Source organism: Gymnogyps californianus, chromosome 5, assembly GCF_018139145.2.
Source record: "Gymnogyps californianus isolate 813 chromosome 5, ASM1813914v2, whole genome shotgun sequence".
Taxonomy (NCBI): Eukaryota; Metazoa; Chordata; class Aves; order Accipitriformes; family Cathartidae; genus Gymnogyps; species Gymnogyps californianus.
In genome coordinates, this window is record NC_059475.1 from 27383211 (window position 1) to 27399275 (window position 16065).

Here is a 16065-nt window from a genome sequence, read left to right on the forward strand (position 1 = left end):
GTGTTAGCAAACAAAGTTGGCTTTTTTGTAACAGCAAACTGTTGTTGTTTGGAGGGAGCAAATTCTCCTTCAGTTTTTGTTCCCGTTATCTTGTCAGGAAGGAAAGGACAACATCTTTAAATGTACTTAAGTACCAAGCGAGTGACCCTTTTCTGCTGGAATGCTGCCCCACTAATGATGCAGAGAAGAAAAACAGCCATTTCTGGCAGAGTTTGCAGGATCTGTCATGCCAAACAAAAAAGTCTAAAATGCTTGGTAAAAATAAATATCACTATGAAATTCTGGCATGGGAAACATTTCTGACAGCCAAGGCTTAGCTCATCCTGGGGGGTAACCCATGAAGGCCTGCAATTTTCATTCTTCATTCCTACTCATCGAATGTTCCTTGCAAACTTAAGCTGCCAGACTGTGTTATCTATTAGACCAGGTGTGAGAAAATTTTAATAAGTAAATGGCTCTGTGTGTGTGCAAGAGAGTAGGCAAATCTATGTGGGAGTGAGCTATTGCTTTTTGGGCTGAAGTGAAGCAGTAACTCTGACAGCTATACTGGCCAGCTTTTATGGGAAAGTGCAGTACAGAGATTTAGCACATTCAAAATACTCTGAAAGTATTTTGTCGTATAACGTCTACAGGGAAAAGCAAATGATGGAAGCAAGGAAAAAAAAATATAAGAAAGAGATCACAGATTCATTATAATTGTGGAATTCTTGCCAAACAATCCTTAGTTCTGCTTGTTAGGTACACAAAAGAGAGCCTGAGTATTTATTAGGGCTGTTGTGAGAGAGCACGGCAGAACCCTGCAGCTATGCGAGAGCTGAAGTCAGTATTTCTTTTTTTAGTGAAAGCACACATTGGTATCCCAGTCATTCACTTCGTAATATAAGAGGACAAAGTGATGAATGTTCTTTCCTTTCTGCTACATAATACTCGAGGTGTTTTCAAGAGTAACATCTTTGTGGAGTCATTAGAAGAGAAGATAGAGATCAGAAGATGATATAATAGTTGGAGTACTTAGGAAGAGAAGTTGAGGAGTAGTGGATGGGAGATGGAAAGTGTAGTATGCAAATCACTTACTGAGAGAGAAGATAAGCCATGGGAGACTGAAACAGCAAATGAAGATCATGGAAATTAATTCTAAACAGAATAGAGGGAACGTGGAACATTTTCCAGAATATAGGTAGCAAATGAAGACATTAATTAAATTTTATCTGAGGAATGTATTTAGATTTCTCTTTGGATTTCTTAACTTTATCATGCTAGTTTCTAAAGCAGCTAAATAGATTGACCATTCCGCATTTGAAACTGATAATAACATGTTAGATAGTAAGAAAATGTCCTTAAGGTTCCAACTCCTTATATGTTAAACTTTACATGGTGTTAGTGAAAGAAGAGTTGTTCCTTGAACACTTAAAGTTTAGATGTGGATCAGAGTTTCTCTCAAACTCTGTGACTAGAGTCCATTTTTGATATTTACTAAGCATACTCAATGTGCTCTAAGTTATGTGAAACAGAAACCTGCAGTCTCTGTGACAAAGTTTGCACTGTGCATTAAAAGCATGGTTTTGTGCTTGCTGAAGTCACAGATAAAGTTTCCATCAACTCTGCTGACCTAGAATGAAGCATAAATGGAAATGCAATACACAAACCCACATTACCTTGAACTCTCAGAATGCTAATATTATGTTACTATGCTTAAGTATCCTAAAATCCTGAAATTGCAATGACATGCACAGAAGTATATGTGGCTAGGAGAGAGGTTGGACGTGTGTGCATATGTGTGGGTGGCTGATTTCAGACTCATGTGGAGGGTGTGTGCAACTCTGGATCTTGCTCCCACCTGTGCCTTTATTCAGGTCTCAGTGCTGGTAAGAAGCAATTAATTTGTTCCCTCATTCACATTTATCAAGAGCTAATATGAGAGAGGGAGAGGTGTTAAGAGGCGTATCTGATTCAGCCACCTGATAGGAAAGCAGATGGTTGACATGCCGTATCTCTTATCAGAAAGATTCAAGGGTTATATCTTGTGCATGCTGGCAGTACTTGCCTAACCCATCATGCCAGTGAAGTATTGGAACTGAATCATCTTCAAGAAAGAAAACACTCTTTATCTGTCTGTCTACATTTTTACGTGTCACTCATCTCCATAGTGGCAGGGCTTCCGCAAACAAGAAAGGTTTGTGAGCTGAGGGAAAGATATGTTTATGTCTTTCACATCTATTCCCATGACTACTTGTTTCTGTTACAGGCCCAATTTATGTATTCTAGTTTTTTGAGAAAGGAAAACTCTCCCCATCAGAGATATTCCAGATACCAAGACATAAGGTCACCTTTCTTTCTGATTGTGTGATTGATTTCTACCACAAACTTTTTATCTAAATACGGAGACTGATGATCGCAAACTACATTAATAGCTTGAAGTCAAAGAAAGACACAGGTCTTCAGTTCTTTGGAAAATGCTTCTCTGTGCAGTCAAAAATTAATTTAGGAGCCACAACTTGCTACTTATCCATTTGAATGTGTTAGGAGAATAAAGGTGGTTAGGCTTCTGTCTTGAAACTGAATTCTTCTACTGCTAGCTTTTAAAAGAACATTTTCCTTTTATGCTCTTCCTCTTTTCTCTCCTTTTTTTCTGTGCCAGAGTCAAGGTATTAAACTGTGCTGTTCTTAAGGCTAGGCCACAGGCTACCTTTGCAATGCAGACATTGTGCAAGGCCTGGGTAATTGCCATTTCACTGCAAGGAGGAGTCTCATCAGGAATAGAAGAGGGTGTATTTGCATTATTTTTACATAGAGTATGTAAGGGAACCGGCAAAAGAAGGAGAAGAACCAGCTTGCAAGACACCCAGGAAGAGCTACCCTCTCAAAGAAAACATGAAGAAAGGTTTGGTTTTGGTTTTTTTTCCCTAGTTTGAGAGTCTTAGGGTTTTTTTTCTTTTTCCCAGAGTGGAAGGTTGAACAGCCTGACAGGTTGGCTTCAGTCCCACCTTCCAGACACACATACACAAAAAAAGGGGGGGGTGTCAGATGAATCTGCACTTTGGTCATGAAATTACAAAGGGCCTTTTGCAAGATTCTTCATATCTCAGCTTCTGAATGTAGCCATTTAGTAGTTTTGCTGTTCTGCACTGCAAAGTAAAATTAATGGTGGTCCATGAGATGATCACAAAGTTTCCCAAAATAAATGTGCAACTGGAATGCTTAGAAGGCAGCAGATAAATGAAAGGTGAAGAAAATGAAGTAACACATAAGTTCTAACTTGTTAACCTGAATTTTATTTTGTTGTAAATTAAAACAATTGTGGTAGCACTGCAGAAGATGGCACATGGATTACTGCTTTCTTAAGAGTAAGTGGGCAGTAACTTGAGAAACACTCAAGTAAAGGAGAGTACTGACAGGACTTGAATGTTTATGACATCTATGAGCATATCTGGATACACAGTAGTAGTGCCACTGCTTAGAAAACTTCAGGGAAGGCAACAAGGGAAAAAGTGGTAGCATAAAATATAAATCAATGCTAAAATTTCATTTAATGTATTTAACACAGAGACCATTGTTTACAAACTAGGTCACCAGCTGTGAAAGCTGTAGGTCCCTCAGCTCTTTGGAAAATTAAACTGTTTCTTTACATGTCTGACTGAATTCAGAAGCGCAACTGTATGAATTCATCTTCCTATGTATGGGTAAAATCTTGACTTTTAACTTGGTATTTAATCTAGTATTACAAGCTACCACCTCTTTGGTTCACTGGTGATACTGAAAAGGGAACTGATGTGGGTAATGTAGCAGTGGAATAATGATAGAAATTAAAAGGGCCATTGGAAAATCCCATGGTCTGATAGCATGGAACCCATGATTTTATCTTGAACCTAGAGCTCTGTTGGGAACAACTTGCTATTTTCCTGGCTTTTCTGTTTAGTTAGTGGAGCTCACTAGTAATACAGAATTTGATCAGCCAGAGTGCAGAGTTTGTAATGATCTTTCCAGTTAGAATTTTCTGAATTATATCCATTGTGGAACGTAGATTTGGGAGGGGTCCCAAAAGATCACCTAGTCCAGGCTCCACTGCATCTAGACTAAATATATCAAGGCTAGCACCAGCGTGCTTATCAAACTTTGTTCTTAAAAAATTCCCGTGGAAGAGATTCCACAGTCCTTCTAGACAGTCTGCTCCAGTGTTGAAAAAACCTTAGTTGGAATGCTGATCAGCAAAATCTTTTAAGCATTTCTTGTCACAAATCAAGTTGACTCTTTCATGTCTTTCTACTGGAGCCATAGAGAAAAGCTCATCAACATCTCTCTAATGAGCTTGCATGTATCGGAAAGCTGCATCTTCCTTCAAGCTTTTATTTTCTCGACTAGGCAAATCTAATTCCTTCAGCTTTTTCTCAAAGGGTTTGTTCTCTAAACTTCTTGTTCTTGTTGTTTTCTTGTTTCTCTTCAGCTGTGTTTATATTTCTAAGGTGTTCAGCCAGGACCAGACACAGTATGCCACTCAGGGCTTCGGTACCATGCAAAGTTAAGAAATCAAACAAATTGTCTTGTGTATGACACACCTGTTAACACATTCCAGAATTGAATGCATTTTTTGGCAGTGGCACTGCACTGTTGATTTATATTGTTCGTTATCCGTACAACCCTAAGATCTGTTTTTGCTGTATTTCTGTGTAGTCAGGCATTTACATTGTTTATTGATGTCTGTTTCCTGAGAATAATATTTTAGATTTCTTATTACTGTTTTTTTCCGTGTTGGTTTTTGGACAACCTGTCCAATCTGTCAATAGCATCTGGGGTGTCTGATCTCATCCTTCCTAGTGTTTGTATCCCCTGCCATTGTTTTGAGGTTATCAGGTTTTTTAGCACAGATTTTGCAAGCATAAATATTGCATCATCTAAATTGTCAGTGAATGTACTAAACAAAACAGCTTAGGACAGACCCTGAAAGGTGTCTTTCTGAGGTGCCTTTGCATTTTGATGAATAACCACTAATGACCACTATGGTTTTCCTCTATCAGATGCCTGCACACCTTCTACTAGTGGTATTTAAAATGTCATTCTATGAAAGTGTCCTGTGAGACAATGCCAAAAGCTGTACAAGATGTATCATGTCCATTGCCTTCTGTTTACCCAGTGAGCTTAACATTACTTAAAAAAAGGGAACCTGATTTAGCACAAACGCATTTTGCCCATTTTCCATGTGCTTTTTTCATTCTATTAAATTAATTCATTCTATCTCAAATATTTAAAACATGATTGCTCCAAACCTTTCTGAACATAGCAATTAAGCCGTCTGACTTGTCATTCTCTTCTAGGAAACTTAAGGTGTGGAGAAACATCTTCCCAAGGAAGGGCCCATTTGAATGCATTAAAAATACTTTGACAGGCAAGACCAAAACTGCCCATCCCATTTTTTTCTTTTTTTTTTTTTTTTTTAACCTCTTCTTAAGGTCTTTGCGGTTTTGAAACAGTTAAAGTGTATTTTCCCTAGTAATCCTACCTTGTTCTGGTTCCTTTCTTTCTTCTTTTTCCAATGACACCATGTCCTTAGTTCTGTTTTTCCTGACACAGGGTTGCTGTTTAAAATCACTCTGAAAATGATGCTAACTTTTAGTATTATTTCGTAGCAGTTATCCTCTGTCGTTGGATTGGTTTATTTCTCTAATGTGTCTGTTTGGAGCGGAGGGGAGAGAATCATGTCCCAAAATGGTTATTATGATAATAATCTTCTCCCTGCTCCCTTTATAATGCCTGGTGTGGTTTTTTTATTAAGCATGTTGTCATATAAATTAATTGTTAATTATGTTTTAATTACTTCTTTCTCATCTTTCTTACAATACTTGTGTTATATATCACTTATCAGTGATCTATAAATTACTACAAGTTACTTAATAATGTTCTTCCCTTACAGCTGTGGGTAAAAGCAAGTACCTACCTTCTGCATGGGTTGAAGTGCATTCTGATATTTACATAGTCTTTTTTAAAGTTATTTGGTCTGAAAGAGGCAAGTCCTAAGCATATGGTTCAATTTTACCAGCATTATTTAGCAACCCTTCTCCTTTTCTTTCAACAAAAATATCCATTTTACACGGCATAAATCTACTTTACAATTATTCCCCAAAGGTCCCACATGGAATCGGGGCTATATTCGTAGTATTGTGTCAACAGGTAGGTAACTGAGAGGTTTATAATATAAATTTCCATCTGCTCAACTGCAACCTATTTAGGAGATTGTCGTGAAAGACAATACTATGTGCTCCTCTAACATTTCACCAGGGGATTTCAAAATGATTTATAAGACAGAGATATAATTATGGGGAAGTTGAGCTTGGAGAGGAAAGTGATTTGCCAGAATACAGCGCAAGATGCAGAGGACTAGTAAACACACTTTAACAAACACAAGTGGGTAAAAACATTTATTCCCTGGGGAGAGAAGGACTGAAAAGCTAACAAATGAATTTATTTGTGTTTAGGACAATATTTTTCAGGAGGGTTTTGTTTCAAACACAGGAAAATACTCATCTCAACTGCTGGAAGACTGTTCCATGACCTAAGTGTATAATTATCGGGAAGTTCTGGGCCCTGTGTCTGTGCTTTATCATGTTCAGTACTTCAGCATCTAAACTTCTTACAAGCTTCTGTGAGCCTGAAGTCAGCAGGGCTCCTCTGATTTATGCTACCTGGGGATCTAGCCTTAGTAGAGAATATAAACTTAAATGAATTTTGGTTATGTTGCCCTGTATTTCAGAGGGATGCAGTAAGGGTTTTGCATGTTAGCCAGTCAGCCAACCCCCAGTCAGAGTGATGTAAACATTTTCTCTCCCTTAACTTCAACCCACTGTTCCCACCTCTTCCACTTCAATCATCTTAAACTCTGGTATCTTGGAGTTTATTCCTTTACAATAATTGCATATTCTTTCCATGCCTCATTCTGTCACTGCTTCCGAGTCCATGAGAGGTTTTTTAATCTCTCCACCTCAGTCAATCCCTCTTGGCTACCTGTATTTGTTGTTACTCTTCTGCAACTTTGTACACTTTGCCTATCAAATGCGTAGAATTTAATGCCGTAGTCTGCATACTATTGCACTCATGCTATGTAAAGTGGATCTATTCCTCTGTTGGAGCAGTAATTCTGCATATAAAGCAAAAAGTCTGCATTTCTTAAATTTTGGGGGCCATATATTGTAAATTTATGCATGGTTTGCTGCTTACTGTTTCTTATGGTATTCCTGCTCTTGGGAGTTCTCCTCCTCAGTGAAGCTCTGTGTTGGATTATTTTTTTTCTTTATATTGAGCTCAATTTGTCAAGTCTCAGTCTCTGTTTTAATTTTATGTTGACGTTTTTAATAATATCCCCTGTCTTCACTGTTTTACACTTAATGAATAGGAGTGGCAGAATTGTCTCAATCACATGCTGTGCTGTTTACTTGCTCTTTTGATTCTTTAAAGGAGAGGATTAATTGCAGCTTCCTCTGGATTAATCTGTGTGGAGGCTTTAAATAAGACCATTCCTATCACTGGCCCTTTGGTGTCAATTTGACAAAATTCCCATCTTCCCCTGTGGTCCAGAGTTTGGACTATCTGAATCAGCTTTTCATTCAAGTTAATACTTTGAAATCAACTGAGATTAATTATTTAACAACAGTTTCTTGCATTGGCAACCCTATGTATTAAAATGTCAAATCATGTCACAGAGGATCATAAAACTGGCTTTAACGATGATGTCCAGTGAAAGCCTGTCTGCTTTTAAATGCAGCACAGAGACCAGAAGGCACCTAAGGCAATTGTCCAAGTGTTAATTTCTACTGCTACAGGCAATGACCCTAGCTCTTTTTTTAGGGTATCCGAGATTCATACATAATCAGCTGTCTCCGGACACCGCGGCTATAAGGAAAAAAGCAAATAGCAGAACATTTGTCATGAACGGAGGGAAAAATCAGACGTTTCTCTTAGATAGCAACATGTATGCTGGGCAAAGGGCTCGTGAATGAGGTGCTTAGAGGCTTTCCGTTTCTGAAGGGTGTTTGGCAAACGGGGATGGGACAGGCAGAAGGGCTCTGCCATTTGTCTTGGGTACAGACAGCTGGCACAAGCCTGGAAGCGGTGGCAACGCACGGGGGAACCGCTCAGCCACCGGAGGATACCGGGCAGCGCTGCGGCGGGCAGCCGAGAGCCCGGAGCGATGCTCCTTGGCGGTGCTTGCGGGAGACGGGACAGTGAGAGCCGACAGCGAGAGCCCCGAGCATCGGGGCCGCTTTAGGAAGGGCTTCCCCGCCCGCAGTAAGGGCGCCGCATCCGCGGCGAGCGAGGAGAGGGGCCGGGGGCGCAGGGCGAGCCCAGGGGTCTCGCCGCGGTGCCGAGCGGCGGCCCCAGGGGGTGGTGAAGGCGGGGGGGTGTCTCGCTGCGGAGCCGCGGCCCCGGGACCGCCTCTGCCGCGCCGAAAGTTTGCGAAGTGCCTCGGCGCTTGGGGGAGCGGGGCGGGGGCTGCCCCGGCGGGGCTCCTCCTCCGGGGCCGGGCTTGGGCCGGGCGGAGCGGGGAGCGAGCCCCCCAGTCCCGGAGCTGCCGCGGCTGCGGAGGGAGCGAGCGGCGGCCGGGCCGGGGTGCTGCGGGCAGGAGGAGCTCGGGACGTCGCTGCGGGCGGCCCGGGCGCGGGGCCGGGGCGCTGCCACCATGAGGCGGCGCGGCGGGGGTCGCCTCTTACCCGCGCCTCCGCAGCTCCTGCTGCTGCTGCTGGGAGCGCTGCTCCGCGCCAGAGGTAAGTGGCTGCCGCGGTGCCTTCTGCCCCGCGGCGGCGCGGGGGGCCCGGCCGCCGTCCCGGGCTCGGCGGCGGGGAGCCTTGCCCGGGCGGGGAGCCCTGCCCTGCCGCGCCGCTCACCTGCCCGCGCCCGCCGGGCGGGGAGCCCTGCCCCGCCGCAGGACAAAGGTCCGTGCCCCGTCCCGCGCCCGGACGCGGGGCTCTCGCCTTCCCCGTGCCCCGGCGCGGCGGGCCGGAGCCGGCGGGGTCCCCCGGCAGGCCGGGGCGCGGGTCCCGGGCGGCGCTGCCCTGGCCGGGCGGCAGCGCGGAGTCCGCCGCCCACGCGGCCGCTGCCCCCCGCGGAAGTTTGGCGGCGGCGGGCGCGGGCTTTGTTCCCGCGGTGCGAGCGGCGGGCCGGGCCGGGGCGGGCGCGCAGGTTGCCTCGGAGGCTGCCGTGCCCGGCGTGTCGGGACAGCCGCCGCTCCGGAGCAGGAATGCAGCCGCGCACCCGCCGCGACGGGCCCCTTAAAGGTACAGCCCAGCTCCGCGGCGGCGCCCCGGGCTACCTGCCTCGCCTCGGCGGCGACTGGGAGTCCTCCCGCAGCGCCCTGGCAGAGTGGGGCCAGGGCAGGAGCGGTACCAGAAATAGTGGCGAGGGGAGGGGTTCGCTGCGGTCTTAGCGAGCAGGGAAGCGGTTCCATGAAGTCTCGCCGGTGAAAACTTATCTTTGTGGTTGCTCTATCAACTGAAAAGCAATTACTGTTTCTTCGTCTTGTGCGGTAGTGCTTTATTTTACAAGTGCGCCCGGTGGAGGAAAAAACATCTGAACGCTTTGCGGAATTATTAATAAAGAGTTGGAAGGCTTTTGGGGGAGGGGTATAGAGAGGAGATGCGTACCTCATTTCTCTCCCTTCACTCCCTTGGCAGCTGCTGTATAATTTCACCCATCCATTTTCTCCTATGCTACTCTGAAATTACAGGAGGCATTTGCAGTAGTGCTGCTGACCTCCATCATTCTGCAAGTATTGCCTCTGGAGCACAATCACATGGAGTTTGGGTTTCAAGTAATATTATTTCTTTTCTAACAAGAAACCTAATTGCAGGCAGCTTTGAAGAAGGTGCTAAACCAGGCTGGAAAGGCTGAGCAGAGGGCTGCAGTTCTCTGTATCAGAAAATCTGCTTTTTAGAAACCAGAAGTACTCTTAAGTTCGCAAGTGCCACACAGATACTTAGCTGCAGCCTAGGAGTGAGAAGGCTCTAAAGCGTAGATCTTAGTGTAGGTGCAGATCTGGATGTGTTTTACTTTGGCTGTTACCCAGGTGCTCCTAGTTAATGTGTCTGGGCTGTTAACAGCCATGTGGGGGATGTCTGATTGTAAAGTGCAGGTTTGCTTGTAGGTGGTTGTGCCTTGATGTCTCCGAGACGCTTTTTATGGCAGTTTGTCTCTCTTTCAAGTAGTTCTCACATCAGTGCACTTTCCTGTATCCTCTTGTCAAATGAACGTGAGTTTATGATTGGATGTGCCAACTGCTTCCAGAAGTGAGTATCCTCTTTCCTTCATGGAAGGATATGCTTTGTGATAAGAACGCAATTCCTGAGCAATTTTTTTCCTATTTGAAGCAAGGAAAAACATGAGGAGGTGTCAGGATGGAGGTGGCAGGGAAGATGCCAAAGTTTGTGATGAGTTGGTGTTCCTCCCCTTAGCTAGAAATTTTTCATCATTGTCCCTTAGAAGTACCTGCGGGGATGGTGTACAGCTTAACTGTCATAAAGCATCCACAGCCACAGAACTCAACACGCCAAACACGTGAATTGTTAGAAGCACTTGGTCATTTACTGCTGTGCCTCAGTACAGGAGCAGGTAAAGCAAACAAGTCTGCAAGATTGACCTTTGACCCTCTTTTAGTGGATAGTGGCAGTTAAAACTGGAGAAGTCTGTGCCAAAAAAAAAAGTGTGTTGCAGGTAAAAACGGGGATATAGAGAGAATTTAAAGCTAATGGCATGCACTGCTGGTGCATGGTGATGAAGAAGGGCCTGATGTTATGATGGTCTGTGTTAGTATAAATACAGAATGTCACAGAACCTGTCTGGGTGATGTGCTTGCTGTTCTGGCTCCTGGAGCTCTGCCAGAAAAATACATGGCTAATATCAGAGCTTCACTCCCCAGACATCTTGACTACATTTTGGAGTCACAAACCTGAATGTGATACCTCTATAGAAGTATAGTTTGCAGTGGGAATTGTGATCTCCACTATGTGTGCTTGGCATTGCTGTTGGTTCTGCAGCTCTCAGCCAAGTGCAAAATGCCGGTTTTCCTGTTGTCAACTTGGAGCTGATAATGTTTTGCTTCCTGGGTGTGCTGAGAGTGCCTGGGTTTACTGCTGATCAGGTTGGACGATATTGACAGATCTAATGATCACCCTGAATTATCTTAACTGTTTCTTTTTGTCAAAGTGGTGACAGCACTGAGTAACATCCCCACTCTTCTAAAATGAAGAGGAAGATGCTGCAGGAGGCTGACAAGTGGTGGTGTTGGCTTTTTTTCTTTTGTTTTATTTTGTTTGGGTTTGGGTTTTTTTTTTTCTTAACAATTCTGTGTCTACTAAAACATGGTAGCATTAGTGGAAAAGCATAAAGCATAAATCTTCCAATATGAAGTTAACATCATTGTTTCGTTTATTTAGTGTAGATAAGCAATTTTCTTTTATATTCTCTTTCCAAAAGTTGTGTGTTTTAGCACTGTTTTCTGCAATAGAGAATCCCTTCTTGCATCCAGGGAGCGTGGGTGTATGCAGCAACCAAATTAATAGGTGCTTAGTTACGTAAAGTGCTTGCATTTCCAGAGTGTCTTGTGAACCTTGAAGAGGGATATTCTGTTCATGTGGGCCACAAAATGGGATTTTGGAAAACTTGGAGCTGTTTCTCTACATTCTGTTCATTGAAGTTACAGAAGAAAAGGTGGTTGGATATAAACATTATGCAGTTGTTTGTAGTACAAACCAGAAGGCAGTACTTACTCTATGTTAACTAGAAAAAGAAATTTAAGTGATTTGTATTTTGATTTTACTCCTAAAAACCTGTAGTTTTCCAGACTGGTGAAATTAACATTAAAAAATAATTAAAACATTAATTCTATGAGAATGATATGTAGTCTGATAGTCCTCTTGAATCTTCCTGCACTCTTGTGAAATAGGCAAATATTATCCTTGTTTTGTAAATGTGGGAAGTGAAGTAGAAATTGTCTTGCCCAAGGCCAACTCCATTTGCCCTAGAATGCAGCTTACCATTGAACACAATAGAATATATGCTTCATAGCACTTATAAAAGCTGATAAAGAGATGTTATCTTGAAAACCAGTCAAGGTTTTAAAAATAGATTTAAAAAGTAAGTGCACATCCTACACCTTCGTTGAATTCCTCTGCTGCTTGTGACTTGTGGCTATTTCTCTTTTTAATAATACTTCTATTTCTTTTACTGATGATCAAAAGATTCATAAAACTGCAGAAATTTTACTGACTCTCCATTGGAAAGGGTGAATTGGTAAGTAAAGTGTTGTTAAAAGAAACATATAAGAAGAGTGGACACTTTATTTCTCTAGTCCTCTGTTATTTCCACCTTAACTACTTGTGATGTTATCTCAAAGGGGTTTACATAATAAGGTGATAGTGTGCATGCATGCATACACACTTAAACTGAGCATCTTTTAAGATCTCTGGCTTTACCTGACACAACATCCAGAGCTGGAGCTCTGGCATACAGCAAACTCACTCCATTAATTGGCATACTGTATTTACTGGCTGTGTTTCACACAAATCATGGCAGAGAACACTATTATAATGGTTGTCCATGAATCTAATGTGCTTGATGGTTAGGCTCTTGCTTTTGCATCTGTAGTGCCTGTGGTTCTTTGCCATGGCTGTTACGTTAGGCATTACTCTTTTATGTGATTTTGTTGTCTCTACTGTGTGAAGACTGGGCACTGCAATGCTTCTTGAATCTCTTCTTTCTATATCGTCTTCCCTGTAGATTTCCATTTCCCTGTATTAAAGATAGTAACTATATGGATTCAGGGGCTTGTGATTCTGTAGGCTTGCGGTTTATTCATGCTGTATATCTGGTCGCTCTGGGACTGTTACCTTGGGAGTATTTGGCTGCCATCCTGTTGTGGGTGAGTTAGTGTTCAGGTTTTTCAGCTTTCCAGGCATTTTTTTGCCTCGCCTCTGTTATGCAGAACTGCCTGTTAAATGCTGAAGTATTCCAGCCTGTGTATTTAGTCTGAGAGACTCTTGAGCTGCAGTCAGTGTTTCTGTGAGGAGCAGAACTCCTTCTCGGCTGCTGTGAGACTAGATGAAAGCAGACTCCCTATGTAAGGGCAGGAAAAATAAGTTTTCACAAAGACTTTATTAACATCAGACAGAGCTGATGTTTGTGGACTTGTGGCCTTGCTAAATTGTGGATGACTGAAACTCCTCATATCAAGGAATTATGTTTGTTGTTTAAAATAGAAGAAAAAGAAAAAAGGGGATTGAACAGTTGGGAGCCTCATTCTGATGGTATGAGGTACATGCCTATGCCAGGATGCTTGATGTCAGCACAACTTTGGGTTGTGAAAAGTATCAACAGAAGCTTTTGTTTTTCATGAGGTTCTTCTTACGTCATTAGGTTTTTCTGTATTTAGCCACTAGTCAGCAAGTCACAAACCATTAAGATTAACAGATAGTGTTGTATATGCATATTCAATGTTTGTACTGCAAATTGCAGTTTTGTCAAAAAGTGTATGACCGAAGACAGTGCAAGCTCTTGTTTCTCAAGCTGTTGTATGTTAATAGCAACTTTCTGATGTTGCAATACTCAGAACTAATAAGCACCAGATTTTTCCCCCGAATGGGTTAGGATGAGAATAAAATTCACCTCTCTGTACTATAGTGATGAGGTTGTCTAAAGAAATGTTGTTGAGCAAAGCTTCCGGTAGAGAACGTGTTTGCCTGAAAACAGACCCCATATTCTGTAGTGTCAAGGTGAAGTTTTACTCCTGGAGTTAAATTTACCAGCAGTGAGACATTATCATGACTCGAGGCAGGGGAGACCCCTCTCCTGGCTACCAGCATGGTGACTTCCTCCGTATGCCCTAGCAGGGCATAGTCTTCTGTGTCTCTTTGTTACTGCCTGACAGCCCCTCCCAGCTGCTGGAGCTTTCCGTTTCTATTGCATAGCAGCAGTTCTTTAATCAGAAATCTTGTTAGTATTCAAGGATAATTGATCCGACTCTCTGGTAGGGGGTGGGGACCCAGCCTTGCATCCTTCTCCTACTTGCCACCCCCAGTTTGACCCCTGTTGTCTCTTTGTTTTCTCCTGTTAAGTTTGTGCCAGTGATGTGTGTGTGCTGTTTTTCCAAGCAGCCTGAAGTTGGCTGTAACCAAGAGCAGCAGTTAAATAGAGCCCGATTTCCCCGCTTCCTGGCGTTTAGTTGTTCGGCTCCATTTTCTGGTCTTCTGTGTTTTTGATTTGCAGAGAAGGAACTTACTTGGTGCCCCTGGGCATCTCTTAAACCCATTAGAACAAACTCCATTATTTCACTGTACTTAGAAATCCTCCTCCTTTAGTCCCAGCATCCATCAAAATAATGTATCCTCTGTAAGGCCCTCTGGAAAATGTTTAATAGGATCTTTTCAAACTCAAGGACAGTTCCAGTTGGGAAGGGGGAGGGGAGAAGGCTAATGGAAGATCTGACTGTGACTTGCAGTAAGCCTGAACTTGGCCTGTGTCAGCTCTCCCTTCACCTCCATGCTGAGGGAGTGCTGAACAGAGCGGATCCAACACTGGGATCAAAGCTGGAAACAAAAGGCTTTGGGAGAAAAATTTCCCGTCTGGCCAAGAGGCAGCCGCACAAAGGTGGTGCATAATTTATCATTCAAGGTTTATTTCTGCTGTGCTCCTTCTGGAGAGGGAAGGAAAAAAGAAGTGACTCTCCTGCTGTTTTGAAGGGGATAAGTGATGGCTTTGGAGACTTGAGGCAGGAAGGGGCTAGAGATACCATGGAAAAACTTTTTCAGTGCAGTCTGTACCCAGTTCCTCACTTCTCAGACATGGTCAGACATTATTTCTGTTGGGGGGGGGGGAACCCTATTCTTGCCTTTTGAAGTTTCAAAGAGTGAGTACTTTTAACTTCTCTGGTCATTCCCAAGTCTCAGTGTATGGAGTGGTGCTGCTCTTGGCAAAATCAAGTTCTTTGAGTTTCTGAGGTGTTTTTCTTACCTTAAAGATCAGTCTAAGTGCTGTGGCTCTGTGTAACATGGAGGAAGAGGCTACATTTGCCCCAAAGGGTTTATAGTCTAAACTGGACATCTGATATCTGATAAGGATCAGGGATGTGATAATTCTAGTGGGATAGATAAGGTCCAATATTAAAATAGCATAGCTTTCTAATTAAATTTCCTTTAGCTTTCATTTAATGGGAAAAGCTTCTGAAAGTTTTTCATTCCAATCATTTCTTAGAACAAGGATAGAGAGGGGTTTTTGGGTAGGAGTTGGCATCAAAGACTACTGAAAGCTGGTGACTGCGGAAATAAGGATGAGGAAGCAGATGCAAGAGTAGTGTAAACCATGAGAAGAAAGGAAGGGGATATAGGAGTACAGATATTAACAGAAGCAAAGATAGGCGTTTTGGAAATGAGAGCCAAGGACTTGAACTGGCAAAGGAACAGAAGAGCCGTGTAAGGAGATCCAAGTGGAGTAATTATATGGGATCTGATGGCAGAAAGAGTTGTTAATTAGGTAGTATAAAAGATGGAAGTTTTGAAAGTGAAGCTGAGCAACAGAATTTAACTGCTGAGGCAGGGAAAGAATTATTTTAGTAATGCTTTAAAGGAGGATGTGACAACTTGTTAGGGATCCTCATCAGTAGAGTCCCTGACCTAGCGGGGTGGTTTTCTGAAATATTGGGGCTTAGCAATGGGGGCAGAGGTGGAAAGGGAGACTGATATTGGCATGGTGCTGAGATGGTGAGCCCATGAGATAGAGGTGGTGATGGAGCTATCTGCAGCGGTGGAATGTGCGACCTGTCCGGCTTGGGAGCACATACAGCCAGAAGGATTTTTGAATGGGATGTCTGGGAAGATTTTTTTGGAGAACAGTCCTGTCTGGAACAGCATATGAAATGGGAGGGGAGAGTTGAAGAGAAAAGCTAGGAGGTTGGAGATGATTGCCTGGAAAAAGGCATAAAGTGAGAATAGGAGATTACTCTGGGTTTGGAAAGGAGTCTGGGTACAGAAGCAACAAGACTGGTGGCAGAAAATAACATCTTTCCTGGAAAAGGAGGCTACTTCTTTTCCTCTT

At 43.2% G+C, this 16065-nt stretch overlaps 1 protein-coding gene across 1 annotated transcript in view; it reads left to right on the forward strand.

Annotated features, from left to right (window-relative positions):
- The first annotated feature begins 8665 nt into the window (after nucleotides 1–8665).
- Nucleotides 8666–16065, forward strand: part of LRP4 (LDL receptor related protein 4) — an 82608-nt gene continuing 75208 nt past the window's right edge. The window contains exon 1 of the mRNA XM_050897050.1: nucleotides 8666–8750. Within this exon, the coding sequence (XP_050753007.1) occupies nucleotides 8666–8750 (85 nt within the window). The remainder of the gene's footprint in view (nucleotides 8751–16065) is intronic.